At 52.1% G+C, this 21,107-nt stretch overlaps 1 protein-coding gene and 1 long non-coding RNA gene across 2 annotated transcripts; one reads left to right on the forward strand and one right to left on the reverse strand.

Moving 5' to 3' along the window:
* Positions 1 to 2,446: 2,446 nt before the first annotated feature.
* Id1 (inhibitor of DNA binding 1) lies at positions 2,447 to 3,591 on the reverse strand. The gene is made up of 2 exons (XM_021663238.2): positions 3,086 to 3,591; positions 2,447 to 2,865 (listed from the first exon to the last, which is right to left on the reverse strand). Exons 1-2 carry the CDS (start codon positions 3,497 to 3,499, stop codon positions 2,824 to 2,826), a joined length of 456 nt encoding a protein of 151 aa, XP_021518913.1. The 5' UTR covers positions 3,500 to 3,591; the 3' UTR covers positions 2,447 to 2,823.
* A 1,204-nt stretch (positions 3,592 to 4,795) lies between these two features.
* LOC132653768 (uncharacterized) lies at positions 4,796 to 19,828 on the forward strand. Its single transcript, XR_009591630.1, has 4 exons — positions 4,796 to 4,991; positions 8,973 to 9,124; positions 13,863 to 14,045; positions 17,871 to 19,828. It is a non-coding gene; the product is annotated as an uncharacterized LOC132653768 (long non-coding RNA).
* The last annotated feature ends 1,279 nt before the right edge of the window (positions 19,829 to 21,107 follow it).

Consider the following 21,107-nt stretch of genomic DNA (forward strand, 5'->3'; position numbering starts at 1 on the left):
CTGAGTCCAGCACCCGGAGCTTGTCCTGTGGTTCCTCTTCAGTCTTTGCTCTGCTCCCAGCAGCACAATGTCGGGGAGGGGTTGAGAAGTTAATGATTTCCAAAAGAAGAGGGTTTGGCTTGTGCACACACATGCATATACGCACGTTGGTGGCCTCTGGCCCTGGGTTTGGGGTTCTTTTTCTCTCACACTAGGCCCCCACACACTGGCGGCCTCTGGGTCTGGGGTACACACACAATTGGGATATGTACACACATTGGTGGCCTCTGGCCCCCTCCCTCCTTGGTGCCTCTTATGCAAGCTGCCGGCCCCCGCCCCGTTCCCAGGCCGGGCTGCAGCTGCGGGCGGAGGGGCAGGGCGGGGGCGGCCGCTGTTTGTCTAGCGCGGCCGTGCCAAAGTCGGCGGGCCCAGACAGCAAGGCGCCTCCGTACACCTGGGGATGCTCAGGTTAAATAGCTCCGCATTCCTCGGGCCCAGCTGATGGAAACGCTCCCAGGCCGCTGCGGAGCCGTCCTCCAGATGGGCTGGGTCCGGGCCAAAGAGGAAGAGAGGGAAACGTGGAAGCCAGAGTGTGCCTGGATGGCTGGGGGGCGCGGGGGAGGGGGGGCTTCCTGGGCCAGAAGAAGGCTCTGCAGAGTAGATGTGCACGCGAGGACACGCCCACGTCCCGGTGGGTGGGCTTGCAAGGGGGGGGTCTCACATGTGGTGAGGAAGTAAGCACGCTCGTGCACACAAACACACACACATACACACACACACACACACACACACACGTGTGCCTCCTATTAATAATTTCTAACTGTCTTATGTACCAGGCTGTGTGCTAAACTCTGAGCTGGATTTCATTTATATTGGACGGTTCTGTGAGGTCAGTACTATAAAACTGCCAGGTGGAAAGGGCACAGCGAAGGGTTTAATCACCTACAAATACTGGGCTGTTTGGTAAAGTCCATCAAATGCTTGAGATAATTTCATGTACCTGGCTTAGTGTTGGTTCAAGTTAACATAACTTAGTCAAACTTCATGTAAGTGCTGGATAAATAATTACAAATTTTATTTATGCTGTTTGTTTCTCCCATGGTAAAACTGGGCTCAGAATTCTACCGGTCCTCCAGACTCCTGATTCTAGGTGTTACTTATTTGGGTTTTTATTTTTGAGACAGGCCCTCCCTATGTAGCTCTAGATTGCCTGGATCTTGCTACACAGACCAGGATGGCTGGCAACTGGTTTGTTTTGGTTAGTGATAAACTGTCAGTAGTACTTACTATTGGGGACAAGGTCTCTGCCCTTTCTAGGACTGTTTCTCCATGGGAGTTAACCTGACAGGGAGACTTGAAGGATGTCCCCAAGGTCTAACTCACAATTGGCCAGAGGTGGGAACTGTACTTTTTGAGAAATGGTTTTTCCTAGACACAGCTGCCCCACTCCTTCCCTGGACCTGCAGTGACCTTGGAATGCCAAGCAATCTAGTTACAAAGGAGCCTAGTGTGGCTCCGTGGGCCGTAACAACCCAGGGCCAGGCAGGTATGAGCACATGCACCCAAGCGAAGTCTCAAGAGCTGGAGGGCACACACTAGTCTGTAGAACCCATGTGTGCCTTGCTACATACACACACCACCCCACGCCAAGGCCGCACAGGAGATGCCCCAGACTGCTATGTGCCACCCGGGTCACACACTGCCAAGCCCAGACTTTTGGGCACTCCCCTTATGAGCACAAAGCCACATGTCCAGGTAGCCAGAACCTGAGCGAAACCTTTTTCCTTCTAAGGAGTTGGGGCATGACTAGCCCACACAGTAGCCTCAGGGGAAATGTTGAGGTCAGCAGAGCCAGGCCAGGGTGAGGGGGCCAGACCCGAGCAGGTGGCCCTGCAGCTGTGCACAGCCTAACCCTGCCAATTTCATCACCACTTGGACAGGCCAGGAGCCCTAGGGCAGCCTGCTGGCATCCACAGAAAAGTGGCTCAGCAGGGAAGAGGGGCCAAGAGAAGTCCTGCTTCAGGCCAGCTATGACCCCAGACAGGCCCCTTCCGCTAGGTCTCATCACACACAAGCCCCTGCCCTTGGCGGGGAAATGGATGGTCCAGTGACTTGCTTTTCCGACCTGAATGGCTTAAATATTCACTCCCCCAGGCCCAGAGTGGGCGACCCAGCAGGTCCATCTGCATTTTAACAACTTCCCTGGATGATCCAGATGGCCCAGGGATCACTTTGAGAGAAAGCCCTACAAGAGGTCTAGGCTTTAATTTTATGACACTAGGGAACAGGGAAATGGCCAGAGATGAGGGAAAGAGTAGATATTAAAGACACCGGAAACATTCAGGTCGGTAAGAATGACAGTCCAGATGTGGCCCTCCAATTCTCAACACCAGCTGTGAAAAGGGTCAGAGGTCACTCCTGCCCCACGACTCCCCTCCCCCCATCCATCCAAGAAGTCACTGCAAGGTTATCTAAAGTATTTGTTTAATAACAACAAAAACCCCATCCCCATAGAACTATTGTAAAACAATATTCTCACCCAGTGATCATTGTAATATACAATACAAAACATTTCCTCAGAAATCTGAGAAGCACGAAATGTGACCATTTTTTTAAAAAAATGTCTGCTTTTCAAAAAATAGAAAACACACGGGGTTGGTTAACCCCCTCCCCACAGTCTCTGGGAGCCGAAAGGTGGAGAGGTGAGCCTCTGCTGGTCCGCCCTCTAGCCAGATCCGCCAAGAGTCCGGTGGCCTCCGCGGTGTCTCTTCCCGGGCTCCCCGGAGAACATTTATTCCTTTTGACTCCTGAAGGGTTGAAGTCCATCTGGTCCCTCACGCCGCCTCAGCGACACAAGATGCGATCGTCGGCTGGAACACATGCCGCCTGTGGACACCAGAGCGAGATAAGGGATGAGACGCTGGAAGGGACGAGGAGGGGAGGGAGAGGCGCACTCCAGGGGACACGGTGGAGGCGCAAGCTTTTTCCTACTAGGCTCCCCTAAACAGCTATGCACCCCAAAAGTAAGGCGGGCACTGTCACACACACACCACCTCCCGTGGCCAGTTTCCCACAGGAGCATATAACGCTCTGATCGGGACCTCACCTCGGCCGTCAAGGCGCTGATCTCGCCGTTCAGGGTGCTGAGCGGGGCCCGGACGGGCATCCCCCGGCCTCCGGCGGTCCCGACTTCGGACTCCGAGTTCAGCTCCAGCTGCAGGTCCCTGATGTAGTCAATGACGTGCTGCAGGATCTCCACCTTGCTCACCTTGCGGTTCTGAGGCAGGGTGGGCACCAGCTCCTTGAGGCGTGAGTAGCAGCCGTTCATGTCGTAGAGCAGGACGTTCACCTGCTGCTCGTCCAGCAAGGCGGGCAGGCGCGTCCCGGCGCAGCGCGAGATGGCCACGCTCTGCTCGGACAGACCCAGCACCACCTCGCCCGCGCCCCCCGCGGCCCTGCCCGCCTTCAGCGAGCAGCTGGGGCCCGCGGCGGCCGAGGCGCTGCTGCTGGCGACCTTCATGATCCTGAGGACGGGCGGAGCGGCGGAGCCTGCGAGGGCAGCGGAGGGAGGCAGCGAGGAGCTGGAAGACGCTGGTACAATGAGAGCGCTGCGCGCCCGAGCCGGCTTTTATAGGGGCGGGTCCAGGCCGTTCAAAAGCAGCCAATGGGCCGCGGGGGGCGTGGCCGGGCGCGCCCTCGCCCGCCACCTCCGGGTCTCCCGGCGCACGCACCCCCGGGCTGATGGAGAGGGTGGGAGGACCTCGGCAGAGCGGCCAGGGCTCCCTTAAGGAAGCAAAGAGCCCAAGCCAGCTTTGCCGATAACCAAAAGGCCCCGGGGATCAGCCTCTCGCTGTCTCTTTCTCAGGTCTCCAGGTCCATCTCGCAGATAAACAGGAACGGAGAGGTGGCAGGCTCTGGGTGGGCCAGCGGCTCGGGACTAGCCCAGGATCCCCGCGTGCTGTCGGAAGATTGGGCTGCGAGCTCTGCTGACCAAAGCCGACTTTTATGTTTATCTACTTTTGAGGGTTTGTGGTCGCCGCCGCTGTTGTTCTAGAGTGAGTCTCGTGTAACCCAGGCTGGACTCGGAACTTGCCGTGTAGCGGAAGATGCTCCCTGCTCTGGCTCCCAGGTGCTGAGATCACAGGGGTGGCCTGCCCCAGCGTGCGGGGCCCGACCTTTAACGCGCGCCCTCTTTGACTCCGAACTCCGGGCCTGACTCAACTTCCAGAAAATGAATTGTACTGTTGCTAGGACTAGGACCTAGGTCCGTTGACCTGGGGTGGGTGGGGGGCACTACCGCTCCCAACTCTACCCTGGGTTTGCAGCCTCCTGCAGAAAGTTTCCAAATCAGCAGCAGCTGGTGATTTTCTTTTCTTTCTTTTTTTTTTTTTAATTTTCTTCTCTTTGCTAGAATTTTATTTATTTATTTTTTTTCTTGAAGGCCTCCGAGCAAGCTCTCCCTCCCACGGCGCAGCAGCTGCGGAGACCGCCCCCTCCCTTTCCTCTCTCGGGCTGGTCTGTGTCAGCGTCTGAACAAGCGGCTCAGACCGTTAGACGCCAGGCCCGTGACGTCACCCATTCATAAAACCCGGACGGGCTGTCAGGCTGGCGCCGCGCGGGCGGTCGCCATGGAGACGGCAAACTGGGCTGGAGCATTCTCCGCTCTCCCCCGTCAGCCCCCCCCCCCCCGCCCCTGCGCCCGTCACCTGCAGACCCAGGGCGGAAAGCCTGGGAATGCTTTTCTCGTGGGCGCGGTTGCTGACCAAGGGTCAACTTACCTCCCCGCCCCACACCTGCCGACTCTCCCCCACCCAGCCCCACAGCTCGGGCGGTTTGGGAGGTTTTCTCACACCCTGCCACCCCAAACCCCTCACGACCGAGGCCCCTCCCTATCCGAACTGAATTCCTACACTGAGATTTCAGGTGTGCCCGGCCTCATCGAGTTCTGAGACAGATTTTAAGGCTCTTTTATCCTGGACTCCGAGGCTGACTCAATTTCCAGAAAATGAACGGTAAAGTCCTGGGACCGGGACCTCGGTCGGGGAGTGATACCAAGAACGTCTTTTACGTGGAGGGCGGAGGCTGAGACCTGAACCAGACTGAACAATTGCGGCGTAGTTAGTTGCTTCTCTGCTGTCTATGAGCTCTTCTCTGCGCGCTGCCTGCTTTCTGTAATAGCCACGACCGACCATTCGTGGCTCTCTTCTTTCAGAGCCAGAACTGCGTGAAGTTTGCTTGCCTCCATCTATTGTTCTCTTCACAACTCTAAAGATGGACCTGGTTAGTTTATTAAAAACAAACAAACAAACAAAAACCCCGGGGGGCCTAAGACCTCCCAGGATCCTTAGCCTTTGTCCCGGAAGCATTGTTATATCAAGGGCACAGTGTCACTCTGGGGATAGCTCACTGGGTAGCTTGCTTAGCAGGGGGGAAGCCCTGGATTCTGTCCCCAGCATGGCATAAAACCTGGCGTGGGGCACATACCTGCAATCCCGGCTCTCAGAAGGTAGGGGCAGGAGGATCAAGACTATATCCTAAATATGGTGGTGGTGCATTGTCTTTAGCCCCAGCATTCAGGACGCAGAGGCAGGTGGATCTCTGTGAGTTTGAGGCCTGAGTGGTCTACAAATAGAGTTCCGGAACAGCCAAGGCTGTCGCACAGAGAAACCCTATCTCGAAAAACCAACCAACCAACAGTTTATTATCCTAAATCACACATCCTCAAGGCCAGCAACACCCTCACTCTGCCTCCCAAAGACTCACTCCAGAGCCCAAGACAACCAGAAACAGGAACTGGAGGCCCTAACTTGTCTCTCCAGACTACCCTGAGAATCAGGAGTAAAATACTAATGCTCCTTAGAAGAGGTGACATCATGGTCCCCTCCTCACAGCAAAGAATTCATACAGATACTTGGTGGAACAATGCACAGCCCAATGCCTGCACCTCAGGAAACCAGGAGAACTTTCTAGTGAACCCAGCCTCAAAGGAGAGGCTGTCACAGCTGTAATTCTAGAGTTCCCCAAAGGATGAGGCAGGAGGATCTGAAGGATTAGGAATTGAAGGTCGGCCTGTTTTAAAAAAGAAAAAGCACCGTGTTGGTAACGAGCTGAGCTCCTCCACAACCCCTTTCATATTCCAGTATTTGCCGACTGCTACCAATCATATCACAATAGGTTTGAACTGTGCACTGCTCAGAAGAATTGCTTGGGGGTGGGTGATATGGCTCACCAAGTAAAGGCACCTGCAGCCAAGCCTGATAGCAGGAGTTCAATCCTGAGAAGCCACATGGTAATGGAGAGAACTGAGCCCCCGAAAGTTGTCCTTCCTCTCACTTCCACATGCCTGCACATGACACCTCCTCCTATACACAAAATAAATAAAAACATAAAGTTAAATAAGTAATTAAAAGTAAGAGAGACTTGCTTAAAGGGTTGGAAAAGCACTGGGAAGCCAGAGCAGGAAACTGGAATGTTAATTAATTACTAATAACTAATTGCTGGTTGCTGCAGAAACTACTGGCTGCAGTCAGTTCTAGAGACGCCTACACTGACCGGCCTCACAGCCCACATGGCCCAGCCTTGTAATCCTAGCATTTGAGAGCTAAGGGAGACAGATTGCAAGTTTGAAGCCTGTCTCAGCTAGATAGTGAGTTCAAGTTTGGTCGGAGCAATTGAGGAAGATCCTGTCTCAAATTTTAAATTTTGGGAAAAGAAAAGGCATACATGAAAAACACTTTGCTTGTTTGTTTTTGATATGGCTCACTAGATAGGCTGGGCTGGCTTTGAACTCACAGAGATCCACTCTGCCTCCCAAGTGCTGTGATTAAAGGCATGTACCACCATTTCCGGCTAAAAATCTAAACATTGTTAAAAGCTCAAGCCTGATGATGGACACCTATAATCCCAAACACCCAGAGGCAGAGGCAGAGGCAGAGGCAGAGGCAGAAAGTTCATTTCAGGTGGGAGGGCAATTTCAACTACATAGTGAGGTCCAGCCCAGTCCCAGGGTGTGTGTGTGAGTGTAAATAAAAGGCTAGAGATGTAACTCGGTGGCGGAATGCTTGTCTAGCATGCACAAAAATGCACAAGGACCTCGATTCAATTCCCAGTACCACCAAAGGGGGAGGAGAAAAGCTATGTAACTAATAAGGACTGACAGCCACCGTGAGAAGGTGTAAGATGACAAGACCCACAACATCTTTTTCTTCCTTTGTTGTTGTTTTTTGAGCCAGGATTTCTCCGTGTAGCCTTGGCAGTCCTGGACTCACTTTTGTAGACCAGGCTGGCCTCGAACTCACAGCGATCCGCCTGCCTCTGCCTCCCTGGGTGCTGGGACTACAGGCATGCACCACTGTACAGCTCTTTTTCTTCCTTCTGTTCTTTTCCTCTTCCTCCTTCTAGTCTTTCCCTCCACCTTTTCCTCCTCCTGCTCCTCCTCTTCTTCTGACAGCCTCATGTAGCCCATGCTGGTCCCCAAAACACACCATGTAGCCAAAGTTTAGCCATGAACTCCTGACCCTTGCCTCGGCATCTGCTCCAGTGCCGGGACTGCAGCGTGAGCCAGCGCACCAGGCTGGGCGTGCGTGTGTGTGTTTTTGAGACAGGGTCTCTCACTAAGTAGCCCTGACTGGCCTGGAACTCTGGAAGCAGGCTGGCCTCACACTGGGAAGAGGCTGGAATGTTGCGATTAAAGGCGTGTACCGCCATGCCTGGCTCTGAACGTGTTTTTGAACAAAAGCATATGTAGGGCTTCGGGTGTCACTTTAGCCACGCAGCTGGTATTTACTGTGTCACAGTGCCTGGGTGCCATCTCAATGTGAACAGAGAGAAAGGAAGATGGGGTGGGGCAGCTTTCAGACCCCTTCGTGTAGAGGTCCCCCTGTTCCCCTCACAGGCTTAGTTCCTGCTTGCTGAGGTGAGGTGAAGGCCTCACTAGGGGAAACAGAATTGAAGGGACAATTAAGACTGAAGTACGTGCGAGTGTGTAAGTGCAGGTGTGCGCGTGCCTTGTTCATGGGGTGGTCAGAGGACAGCTTCCAGGAGTTGTTCTTTTCTTCCTCCTCCGTCTTCTTCCCCTGCAGCTTCCGGGGATAGAATCAAACTGGCAGGATTGCAGGTCAGCTGCTCCTACCTGCTACACTCTCTCTCAGGCCCCTGGAAAGGCCTTAACACCTGTCCTGTGTTAGTTCACAAGTTGATGCACTAGCCCACTCCTAAATTGCTTAGCCACCTGTGATGTCATCATTGGTCGTCACCACGGGGGTCCAGGATAAAAGGACCCCTGCCTCTTACCTCTCTCTCTCCTCTCTGCTCTCTCCCTTTTCTCTGTTGGGGTGCCCCTCCCCCATCTCTGTCTCTTTGTGGTCTTTCTCTCTCTTTTGACCCTCATGGCTCACTCAGGCCCAAACTCTCTTCTGCTTCCCTTTCCCCAAATAAACTCTGTCATGGAGGATCTGTTGTGTGCACGGCGTTTCGATGTACACACTGACATCCCGTCCAGTGCTTGCCATTACTCTCCCAGCGGGACCACAAAATCAACTCACCTCAGTAGATGCCCTAGAACAAGAGGGTCCTCCCTCTTCTGTTCTTTCCCTCCACAAGGCAGGGTCTCACTTGCCCAGGCTGGACTCCACTTAACCGTGCAGCCTTCACCTCTGACCTTCCTGACCTCTGGGATTAGAGATGGCACCACCATGCCTGCTCTGCGTGTCAGGGATCAGAGCTTTGTGTGCCAGGGGAGCTCTCTAACCAGCTGAGCCGTCTCCCGGCCCTCTTCTGTTTTATATGTATGAATGTTTTTGCCTGCATGCATGTCTGTGTACCAGGTGGTGCCCGTGCCCACTGAAGCCAGAAGAGGGTGTCAGATTCTCTGGAACTGGAGTTACAGACAGTTGTGAGCCACCATATAGGGGCTGGGAGTTGAACCCTGACCTTCTGGAAGAGCAAGACGCCAGTGCTCTTAATCTCAGAGCCTTTTTTTTATTTTTTCTGAGGTGTGATCTGGTTGGTCTCAACCTTCTGGGCGCAAGCCATCCTTTTGGAGTAGCTGGGACTGCAGAGGACCGTCACTACAGAGACTATCAGCGTGGCTTGTGGCCTTTAGGTGTGTTTCTGTGACTGATGCGGCTGAAGCTTCCTGGCTGGGGTGAGTTATTCCTTTAGTTACTTCTCTCTCGGCTGTGATAGAGTACCTGACAAAACAACCCAGGGAAGAACTGGTCAGAGCATCCGTCAGGGTGGGAAATGCACAGCAGCATGAAAGGCGGCTGATAACATTGTACCCAAAGACACATGGTGTCTCTGAAGCATAGCTCCATCTCTCACTTCCCTGTTTTTATTCAGTCTGGGACCCTGGGGCTCCTTTGGCTCAAGCTTTTTGAAATAGGTCTCACCGGACATGCCCAGAGCTGTGTCTCTTAAGCATTCCTAAATCCAGTTGACAATCAAGATGAAAACTCATCCTCTTTGTGCTCCGTAGAGAGGCACAGGGAAATGTACTGAATGAATGCAGGGCCCCATTAGGTAGGGATGTAGGTGTGCCGGCCGTCACAGCGGCTAGGGAACGCTTCTTCAGGATGATTTCTATCACAGGTCCTGTCATGCAAGTAGTTCAACTTAGTGCTCCCTCGTATCAGGCATCCTTCTAAGCATTAGCCTAAGGCTGAGCTCCAGAAAGCAAGGATTCAGCGGCTCCATCCAGCGCTGTAGCTCAGGGTCCTTTGCAGGGCCTGCCATACAGCAGAGGCACAGGGGGTAGTCCCTGAGTGAGAAATCCACAGCCCCTGGAGTGAGCAGTCCCTTCGTGCGCTCTGCGGAGGGCCTGGCTTCAGATCACAGGGTGGAGGTGGCATTGCCTCCCCGTGTGGGGGCGGGGAGACTTTGCCCAGAAGGCCACACTGCACAGTGTGTCTCCGTGGACACGTGCACTTCCAGATACTCCTCAACTGCCCTTTCCCAGAGTCTTGGCTCTGTACGCTCTAGGGCAGGCCTGTTGGGTGCCACGTGACCTCCTCTGGCCCTAGCCCTGCAGCTGCTCCCCAGATGTGCCCACAGTGAAGTCTTCCAGCAGCCAGGCCGGCGCCTCTGGGCTGGGACTGAGGGAGCTTTGGGGAAAGACCTTGGGCTCTGGCTGTCCCCACCCCTGCTTGTAACCAGAGACTACATAGTCCCCCGTTCCACCCCAGGACTCTGGCCCAGCCAACACTGTATCTGTGCCCATCTCACTGAGACCAGAACCCAAACTCCTCTTCATTTACCCCCACCCCCACCCCACGTCCTGTCCTCTCATTCTGCACTCAGGCCCCTTGACTTCCTCTAACCGGCTCCATCCAGCCTCCAGGCCCTTGCCCTGAATGTGCTCCACCCTGGAGCACTCACCAGCCAGATCTCTGCAAGTTTGTCACCCTGAGGTCCCAGGTCAAAGGTCCCCTCCTCACAGGAGACCTCAGAACACCCTTGGCTATTTTCTTTTACTATCTAAAGCGATCTCTGTCCTGGGTTCTATTATCCACATTCTATTCCCATCCTCACCCTATGGGTATGTGAGCTCTGGAAAGCAGGAAGGATTTACAGGGCATGCTGAACCTGTAATCCCAGTAATCAGGTAGGGGCAGCTGGAGAACTGAAAGTCTGAGGCCAGCCCAGGCTGCACAGAGCGACCTTATCAAGAGGGGTTGGGAGCAGGGTTAATGGCTCCTTTGGTCACTGAAGAAGGTCAGAAAAGGTGAACAATCTGCTCAAAGTCACATAGCATAATAATTTCAGCTGAATAATTCTTAGATAATCTCAGTTAAATAATGAATTGTTCCTCTAGGTCATCAGTTTGCAAATGAGGACAAAAATTGAATTTGGCTCAGTGGGAAAAGCATTTGGGGCCAAGCCTGACAACCTTCCCACACGATAGAGGGAGAGAACCACCTCTCCACATGAGTGCTATGGCATGACCCCTCCATGTCACCACATGCATACTAAATAAATAATACAATAACAAGATAAAATTTAGAAGTTGAACTTAACCCGGAGTTAGGGTTAATGTTAAGCCCACAAGAAGGACTCTGAAAGGGAAGCCAGAACAGACAGTTTTGTATCTTTTCTGGGGTCTCATCAACTAGGCCCCAAATCCAGCAGCAGGCGGGGGGGGGGGGGGTTACATGAGGAGTGTGAAGGCTGTGAGCACTCTGGAATCATCCATTTCTGCTCTTAACTCAACTTCTCCATTTGCACAATGGGTCCGCAGCCAGCCTCACCCTAAAGGTTTCAGGCTGTGTTTCTGGTGGTTCTAGAGAGTGTGATGGCCTAGACCCACCTTTTGCCTTCCACCCAGTTTTCCAAAGAGGCCCTGGAACAACGGGAGGGAGCTTGGAGCCTAGTCTGAGCCCTCCTGGACCCTGGAGATGAAGGGGTCCCTGCAGATGAAGGGGTGGGGCTTTCCTGTGATTGGACAAAGGACCACTGCCCATCCCCTGCAGTGTTTCCAGCAGCCAGGAGAAAGGGCAGAGCCAGGGAGCTCCCATCTCAAGCCACCAGACCTTAAGGCGCCTCACCGCCACACACACCCACAGAGCAGAACATGGGTGCACAGATCCAGCACCACATGAGTGTGCAACAGACACAGCCAGCACAACAGCAGCACACTCACACACACAGCCACACAGATGCACGCACCCCTCCTCTCCCACACTGGAACCACCTCCAGCACAATGCATACTACCAACTGTGCAGCACTGTTCAAACTGAGGCACTATTTACGGGCCGTAGTGTGGCCTGGGGCAGGGCACAGCCCTAGCCCTGAAACCACACGCACACACACACACACACACACACACACACACACACACACACCAAGCACAGCCTTCACTTCCCAGTGTGGGGGAGGTTTCTGAAACATCATTGAGAATTGGAGGCCTATAAGTCCCTGGTCAACTGGGACTACGTGCAAATTGAGATCCTGTCTCACGAAAAAAAAAAAAAAAAAAGCCAGAGCAGAAATGAAAACATTAAAACAACAAAACAAAACACCTCTCAGGTACACCAAGGCCCGTTGCTATGACAACTCCTCTTCTAGGCATCCATCACAGTGCTGTTGCTCAGCCACTGTTAACCCCTGCCAGGATGAAGGCCCATGTTGGCCTGGGTGCTAACATGCAACTAGGATCCCAATTATTTGGGAGGCAGAAGCAAGAGGATTGCAGGTTCAAGGCCAGCCTAGACTACCTATGGAGACCCTGTCTCAAGACAACAGAGAAACAAAAAAAGAAAGGGTAGACCGATAGATTCTAAGGAGTTTAAAACCGAAACAGGCACGAGTGACCCCCATCCGGCCGCCCAGCCCTGTGTGTTCTTAGTTGTATGAGGCCCCTTGGCCCTCAACAGGAATGTACATTTCAGAAGGCTACAGACGCACAGCCATACCTATTCAGACCTCAGGAGTCCCATACCCACGCACATAGGCCTAGCCCTCACCCAGGACTGAGGTGTAGGAGTTAGCCTGTCACGCTCCGAGGCTGGTAGGCCACAGCCTAAGCAAAACCCAGCAGAGGTGGTAGGGAGGGACAAGGAGATTGCACAAGAGACCTCTGGGTGGGACCTCGCTGGGTTTTGCACGCACCCACTGGGGACTGACAGGAGACTCTAGAGATCCCATCCTGGAAGCAGCATGCTCCCTTCCTGGCACATGACCTGGCCTTCCTTTGACTCACCTAACTCCCGCACACCTGGGTTCCGCCTCCTACTGCTCCAGGGCCTGGAACCAGGAGAGCAGCTGAGGCTGAGGCGCTCATAGGACCCCACCCAGCGCCCTACCCATCCTCCAAAGCCTCAGCACCCCCTTCCTGTCTTGCTCCACCCAGCCCTGAGTACCCTGTCACCTCCCGAGATGAGCTGCTCCCTCATCTCAGGCCCCAAGGAAGGACAGCTGGGTTTAGACACCCTGTGTGACTCACCGCATTGCTTTTCCGACTTTTTTTTTTTTTTTTTTTTTAAGTATCATTATCATTTTGCTGAGGCCAAAGCAGTGGTGTGCTGGTTGAAAGCAAGTTAAGACATCCAGGAAGCTGGACGTGATGGCTCACACCTGTAATCCTAGCCATTTGGGACGCTGAGTCAAGAGGGTTGGTTACCTTTAGCTCAAGGCTAGCCTGGGCTACCTAGTGAGTTCCAGGCAGCCTGGGCAACATGGGAGAGCTTGTCTCAATCACTGCCACTACAATCAAACAAGCTAAAAACCAGAACAAACAAAATGCCATTAAAAAGGTCATCCAGGAACACTCAAGGATGAAAACCTTTTTCTGGGTGTCTCAGAGGCCCCGGGTTTGGTTCCACTTCTCACAAGCCACAGGACTGAGCCACTTCATTTCTTCATGTCTCTGTGTCTTTATCTGTAAGACTGAGGACTGCAATGCTCCCACCTCTGTGAGGATGAGTTCATTCAGCTAGTCGATCAGCTTGGAACAGAGTCCAGCAAAGTCAGCCTTCGGCAGACACTGCTTTTTAATCATTCCCATAACTGTCACTCTTAGAGGCTCTGCCATGGCCCCTTATTCCATAGGAACTCAGTGGCTCACACTTGCACCACGGGGAAAGTCTTGGCCTCATAACTTTAGGCAACCCCGTTATTTCAGTTGGGACTGACCAAATGGGAACACTTTGCTTGGGTCACACAGATGCTATCTGATGCTGGCCATTGTCACCCCAAGGGCACACTTTGTAGAATAGTGAAAGCTCTCTATTCTGGGTAGGGGAGTCTTCAGCAAAAACACCATCCGTAGCAGCCATGTGCCTTTCACAGATGGTTTAGTAGCCCTGAGACTCTGGTGCCTGCCTAGGGAACTCAGTCTAGGGGGAGAGACAGACTGTAATGAGGCCATCATCTTCCACCTTCCCAGGACTGTGATGGGGACACAGAGAACTATGGGAGACGGCCCACTGAAGACAGTTGGAGAAGTCAAAGGTCTTCCTGTCAGAGGAGGCTACTGTCTCCCTGAGGCAGATGTCTCTAGCTCTAACATCTGCCGACCTGAAATGCCTGCAGGAGACCATGGTCACATCACAAAGCCCTTTCAAGTCAGGTAATTTAAAATGCTGGTGATGGCATGGGAGAAGACCTTTCTGGTCCTCTGCGGGTGGGTGTGGAAACTGGTAGGATCACTCCCAGCTCTGTGTGGCAACGAGGAGTAAAAGTGAACATTCAAACGGCCGCCCTGTGACCCAGAGGTTTGCTCTCTCTCACTCCCACGGACAAACCCAAGGAGTCTTGCACACAAACCGCTGCAGATGTGGGCTGGAGCCCGCAGGGCTTGCTCAGCAGCCTCGAAAAGAAAGCTCCTTGTCCTCCACAGGACAGAAATAAGGTGACAATGGCCAACTGTGCGACATTTCATCTCGGTGAGATGGAGGGAGGACAGCACTCTAGATGCATGACAGACTCTTGCTAAGGGCAAACGCAGAATGATAGAATAAACAAACACACAAAAACCTTACGAGCAGCCCTGGTGGCCCCTGCCTTTAATCCCAGCACTCCGGAGGCAGAGGCAGATGGATTTCTGTGAGTTTGAGGCCAGCCTGGTCTACAGAGCGAGTTCCAGGACAGCTAGGGAGGGCTACACAGAAAAACCTTGTTTTGCCATCTACCCACCCACCCACCCAACCAATCAACCAAACAAACAAAAACCTTGTGAGCAATGCCAATATATCTATGTGCAGCAAAATCTAAAGCAGTAGCTCTCAACCTGTGGGTTGTGACCCCTTTGAAGGTCAAAGGACCCTTTCACAGGGGTCACTTTAGACCATCGGAAAACAGCTATTTACATTACAGTTCACAACACTAGCAAAACTACAGTTATGATGGAGCAACAAAAATGATTTCATGGTTAGGAGCACCACAACATGAAAAAATCTGTATTAAAGGGTCCAGCAATAGGAAGGCTGACAACCACTAAAGAAAGAAAGAAGCATGGAGAAAGAAAGAAAGAAGAAAGAAGCATGGAGAAAGAAAGAAAGAAAGAAAGAAAGAAAGAAAGAAAGAAAGAAAGAAAGAAAGAAAAAGAAAGGGAAGGAAAGGGCTGGAGAGATGGCTCAGAGGTTAAGAGCACTAGTTGCTCTTCCAGAGGTCCTGAGTTCAATTCCCGGCAACCACATGGTGGCTCACAACCATCTACAATGAGATTTGGTACCCTCTTCTGGCTTGCACACATACATTCAGGCAGAATACTGTATACATAATAAATAAATAAATCTTTAAAAAAAAAAAAAAAAAGAAAGGGAAGGACGGGGACGGGGGAGTAATAAGAAATAAAGGCAAGGGCCAGACCTGGTGTCAGATGCCTTTAATCACAGTACTCAGGAGGCAGAGGCAGGCGGGTCCCTGTGAGGTCAAGGCAGCCTGGTCTATAGAGTGAGTTCCAGAACAACCAGGACTATACACCCTGTCTTGAAAAACAAACAAACAAACAAAGGAAAAGAGAGAAAAAGTATGAGTTGGCTAGGGCAGCTAAGTTGGCCGAGTGCTTGGGTAACACTCAGAGGCCCTGGGCCTGACCCCCTGCACTGCATAACCGAGACATGCTGGTACATGTCTGGAATGCCAGTGCTTGGGAGGGAGAGGCAGGAGGATCAGAAGTTCAAGATCATCCCAGGCTACTAAGGGAGCGAGTACTCGCCTACGCCTAAGCTCTAGGGGTAGGGTGGGTGTTAGGTTTTCTCTGCCGACAAATAGGCCAATGCAAGCCAAATTAAGAGTACATAAAGGCAGGTTTACTCGGGGCATCTCACGTGTGGGTTCACTGATTTCACAGGGTAAAGGGCGGGTACGCCAGCCACGCCTGGTAACAGGTAGGAACTGAGGGATGCTGGGAGAATCTGGAGGCCAGGTCCCCTTTAGTGTGGCAACTAGGCACCTCAGCATCTCCTGCAGGGTCTGAAACCCAACAGCGGAAGAGAGACACAGCGCAGGACAAGCTGAGTTTGCTCCCTACCCCCGAAAGAACAGCAACAACTGCAACCAAGGCTCGTGTCTCCCGGTCCAGGCTGTCAGGGTTCAGAACTGAGGCAGAGCTGGATGTGGACCTTGGCCCCCGTCACCCCAGCCGCGACTTGGGGCTGAGCGGGACTCGGCCAGGGAGAGGCTTGCACCGGGGCTTTGTTCCGGGCTCGCGCTTCCCGAAAGCATCCCCAGCTAGTGCAACCGGCCCGGCAGATGGGCGCCTGGACTGCGCGCGCACGCTGGACCGTGGGAACCAGCGGCGGCTCGGGCAGGGCAGGGCGCAGATGGGGAGGGCGCCGGGGGCGGCGGCAGATGGGTGCGAGGATGGCCCTGGCTATGCGACAAAGGCGAAGGGCAGATGTTTGTGACCAGATGTTCGCGAGAGTGAGGCGGGGGCCTGGGAAAAAACCTACAGGCCAGTTTCCTGCATCCTTCCCTCTCCGGGGAGGGCCTGGGAATCTAGGGATCGAGATCCGGGTCTAGGGCTGCTGTGCTGCTGAGTCCACGGCCGCTGCACCCGGCACTACCGTTCTACCCTGTTATAGGGGGCACAGGAGTTGGTGGGTGCAACCACATCGTTATGGACAGGCCCTGGCTAGTGTGGATTCTCTTTGTAGACCAGGCTGGCCTCGAACTCAGGAAGATCCACCTGAGTGCACACCGAGTGCTGGGATTAAAGGCGTGCCCAATGCGTGCGCCGCCACACCCAGCAAGCAGATCTTTTTGTGTGCTAAAGAAAGCACAGAAGAAGCTGAAGACCCTACACACCTTTCCCAAGCATCTGTGTGTGGGGGCGGGGCCCTGTAGGATGGTGTGGAGACGAACCTTTAATCTTAGTACTTGGCGGGAGGATCGGAGTTAACCGCGTTTCAGTTGTCAATGGAGGACAGCGTGTCAGGTTCTGGCCGGTCCTGAGCTGTTATAGGGAGCAGAACCAACGCAAGTCTTCCTCGTTGTCCTGGGCAGCTTTTATTTTGGAGGTGGAGACAAGGACACATGCAATATAAACTTACAACATTATCTTATATGAGAACAGTTACTGCTACCACTACGACCGATTTTGAAAGTCTTGTTATGAAGCCCAGGCGAGCCTTGAACTCAGAATACCCCTGCTTTGTCACCTCAGGCCTCCATTCTAGGATGATGAGTATACACCATTGTGTGAGATGCAAAAAGTAATTATCTTTTAAAAAATTATTTATTTGTATTTATGTGTATGGGTGTCTTTCCCAAATATATGTAAGTGTACTGTGTGGGGACCTGGAACCCAAAGAGGCCAGGAGAGGGCTGGAGTTACCAATGGTAAGCCACCATATAGGTACTGGGAACCGAACCCGGGTCCTCTAAAAACAGCAGTGCTCTTAACTGCTAAGCCATCTCTCAACTCTGTCTGCCTGCACTGGGGCGGGGGAGTAGGAAGATCAGAAGCTTTAGGGGCCAGACTGGGTTGCATGAGCCTCAGCCTCGAGCTGAAAGTGGCCTGAGACGGCTCAGCCAGTACTGGTACCTACCGCCAAGCCTGATGAACTGAGTTTTATCTCTCAGTCCCAGGGAGGAAGAGAACTGACTTCCAAAAATTGTCTTCTGACCTCAACACTTAAACACACACACACACAGAGAGAGAGAGAGAGAGAGAGAGAGAGAAGGGGGAGGGAGGATTAAAAATACTTTAAAATTCAGTTTAAAAAGTCAGGTCAATTTGTTATGTTTCTTGGGGAGAGGAAGGCCACAGCTGCTGACAGACAGGCAGCCAAGGGCTCAAGGAGGGCTACCAGGGTGTTTGTATCAGCTTGTTTGAAAGAGCAACCAGAAAAAAAAAAAAGTCCTAATAAAAAGCCACTGGAAGAATGGCTGAATAAACTATGCATTCCTCGTGGCTCTGGGACATCATGAGACAGCACTTTTCTTTCAGGAATTTGTCCTAAGGAAGCCCGCAAACGTGGGAAATATGTATGTTTGAGAAGGCAGCCAACTGGAAAAAGCCACACAGCCCTCAGCAGTGCAGGTCCCGAATCACGCGTGGTGTTGCAGTCACTGAGAGAATGAGGAACAGTGAGCATGGAATGTGGGCCTGTAATTCCAGCCCGTGGGAGGCGGAAAGCAAGAAGATGGAAAATTGGGCTTACCTATGCGATACCTCGTGTTCCAGGCCCTGGCAGAGCTGTACAGCCGCCATGACAGCCAGTTCTGGAGCATTCCCACGGCTTCAGAGAAGCCATTAGTAATGGCTTGCCATGGGACCCACCCCAGGGCCTATCATTGATTTTCTGTCTTTGCTCATCTGACTGTTCTGAGTACTTGATGTACGTGGACTTGTTCAGTATGGATCCTTAGTGACCTCTGCTTTTTTTTTTTTTTTTAAATCTATGTACGTATCTATGTAATCTATCTATCTATGTTTTGAGACAGGGTCTTTTTACATGACTCTGGCTGTCCTAGAGCTCACTATGTAGACCAGGTTGGCTTCTAACTCATAGAGATCCACCTGCCCCTCCTTCTCAAATGCTAGGATTAAAGGTGTGCCCCACCATGCTCGGCTTGCACGGGCATGCAATTTTCTTTTATAGCAATAGGGTTTTCAAGGTGCTCCCCTCTCTTTCCCCCCCTTCTCTCCCTTTTCTCAGCCCACCTTTCTCTAATTAAGCAAGACTAAAACAGCTACCCCAGGACCTTTCCTGTAAGGGCTTCATCACTGAACTGCAAGCTGCACATCCAACCAAAACTAATTTTCTTTCTTATTTATATTTAGACTTTTAAAAAATGTGTGTGTGTGAGTGTATGTATTCTATGAATGTTAGTGGCCACGGAAGCCAGAGATGCCAACCTCCTGGAGCTGGGGTGGCAGGCTGTTGTGAGCCACCGTTGTGGGTGTGGGGTCACTGAATCATCTCTCCAGGGCACCCCCCATTCCATTTTTTTTCTTCGACAAGGTCTTACGAAGCTCCAGCTGGCCTTGAATTTGCTGTGTGACAGGTGGCCTCTCCTGTCTTTTTGTGTCCTTAGGTAACAGGTGTGTGTCACCATGCCTGGTTAATGTAGTGCTGGGGACTGAACCTAGGGCTTTGTTTGAGCTTGGCAAGCACTTTGCCAAGTGAGCTACACTTCCAGTCATAGAACATGGTTTTGATTGTATGTTTTTGCTTCTGAGTCAGTGTCTCACTCTGCATGCATATGGTATGCAGGCCAGGGTAGCCTTAAACTCAGAGACCGGCCTGCCTCTGCCTCTGGAGTGCTGGTCCTGGAGGTGTAGGCCGCCACTATCCTCTAAGGGCACACGGGGCATGGTGGCATACACTTGTAATCCCAGCACCTGAGAAGCAGGAGCAGCTGAATCAGGGTTTTGAAGCCTTCTTCTCCTGTAGCAGGTGTCCAGTCTAAGACCCGCTTCTCAAAAACAGCAAAACCACGAAGACAGTGGCAAGCTGTTTGTTTATTTATCTTTTCAAGACAGAGTTTCTCTGCCCTGATTGTCCTGAAACTCGCTCTGTAGACAAGGCTGGTCTCAAACTCAGAGACCCACCTGTCTCTGCCAACCAAGGATGGGGTAATGTGTGGAGCCATGGAATGGCCGTTTGACTCCTGCCTGCTTGGAATCTATGATGCACATTGTGCCTTGCATGGTACAGTGAGTTTCCATCCCTGGACCGCAGCTGCTGCTTTGAGCTTTGTAGAGGTTTGTCCAACCGTTTAGATTTGGCAAGGTATGCATATGAGCACTTGCCTCCCGCTTACCTGAGAACTGCCCTCCTCCTGCTTTTTGGAATTTCCTTGAGAATATCCTGCTTTGTGGTTTTCACTGAAACTAGTTCCTCCCCCGGAGTTGCCCATTCTTACTCTTTATAAGCTGTAACCTAACATACAATAAACCGAGACTTGATCAGAATTCTGTCTCCATTTTTCACGTCTCCTGTTCCATCCCATTCCCACACCTCCCTCCAGGTTCCACGCTGACAGTCCTGCGGGTCAGGGCAGGACAAAGGCCCGGACCCCCATGTCCAGCTGTTTAGGTAGGGATTGGGATGGGGTGGTATATGGGCAGCTCAGGCTTCAGGTGGCCCTTCCGTGGTGTTGGCCATGTTTCTGCCTCTGTTGCTTGCCCATGGTGCTGTTCTGCTCGTACAGTGCTGACTGAAATGTACCGACACGTTCACAGCGGAACACTTAGAAACACGTTTTTGGCTTTAAACAGAATGGAAGGCTTTCTCAGTTCTATCTCCTGAACACCCGGAGATAGCCAGCTTGAATGTTTTAGTGTGGACAGAAGGAGATGTGTTTGGGAAGTGTGAAGATGCTATTTTACACGGGGACCAGAGAGCCAGGGAGCCAATGACTCCTAAGATCCCATGGGAATGGACAAAGGTTCTGATTCTGTTTCTAGCTGTCATTGGCGAATGTCCCAAGTCACCCCAACATCCTTCCTTTATGTTGAGGTGGAATTGCTTGTTTGAGGCTTCATTTAGTTCAGGAGCATCTGAGTTGCTGGAGGCTATAAGCCAAATAGGAATAACGTCTCTCTCCACCATCTCTTAGAGACTTTGGCAAATGAAGCTTGGAAGTAGCCAGAGCTCAGCGGCTCAATGACAGGAGAACGTCATCATCTTATGACATGACACATGTAGGCAAAGATGTGTGTTCATTTGGTCATTCTGTCTGTTCACTCTTCAATTTGTTTTTCTCCCCAGGCTGGGTCTTGCTGTGTAGTTCTGGCTGAAATGGGCAGGCAGTGCAGCTCAGTGGTGTGTGCCTAGCATGCAGGAAGCCCTATTCTGTAGTACCAGATAAACTTGACACACTTCTATAATCCCAGCACTCAGGAAGTAGATGCAGGAGGATCAGAACCCAAGGTCATCTTTAGCTACACAGAAAATTTCAGGTCAACCTGGGTACCTTTGGCTTTTTTTTTGTTTTTTTTTTTTTTTTTTTTTTGTTTGTTTTTTAAGAAAAGACACTGCAATCCCCATGCCTTAGCATATAGAGTGAGAACAGGACTTCTGAGATGCAGGTCCATCATACTTGGCTTTGATCTTCGGTTATGACACACCTACTGTGTGTCACGCTCTGGCCAAACCCTGGAGAGACTGGTGTTGTGTTAACATTTGGTCTCTTTCCCTTCTTGGCTTTCACATGACCAGGGTCATGACCTAACTCA

Source organism: Meriones unguiculatus, chromosome 4 (genome assembly GCF_030254825.1).
Source record: "Meriones unguiculatus strain TT.TT164.6M chromosome 4, Bangor_MerUng_6.1, whole genome shotgun sequence".
In the NCBI taxonomy this organism is placed as follows: domain Eukaryota; kingdom Metazoa; phylum Chordata; class Mammalia; order Rodentia; family Muridae; genus Meriones; species Meriones unguiculatus.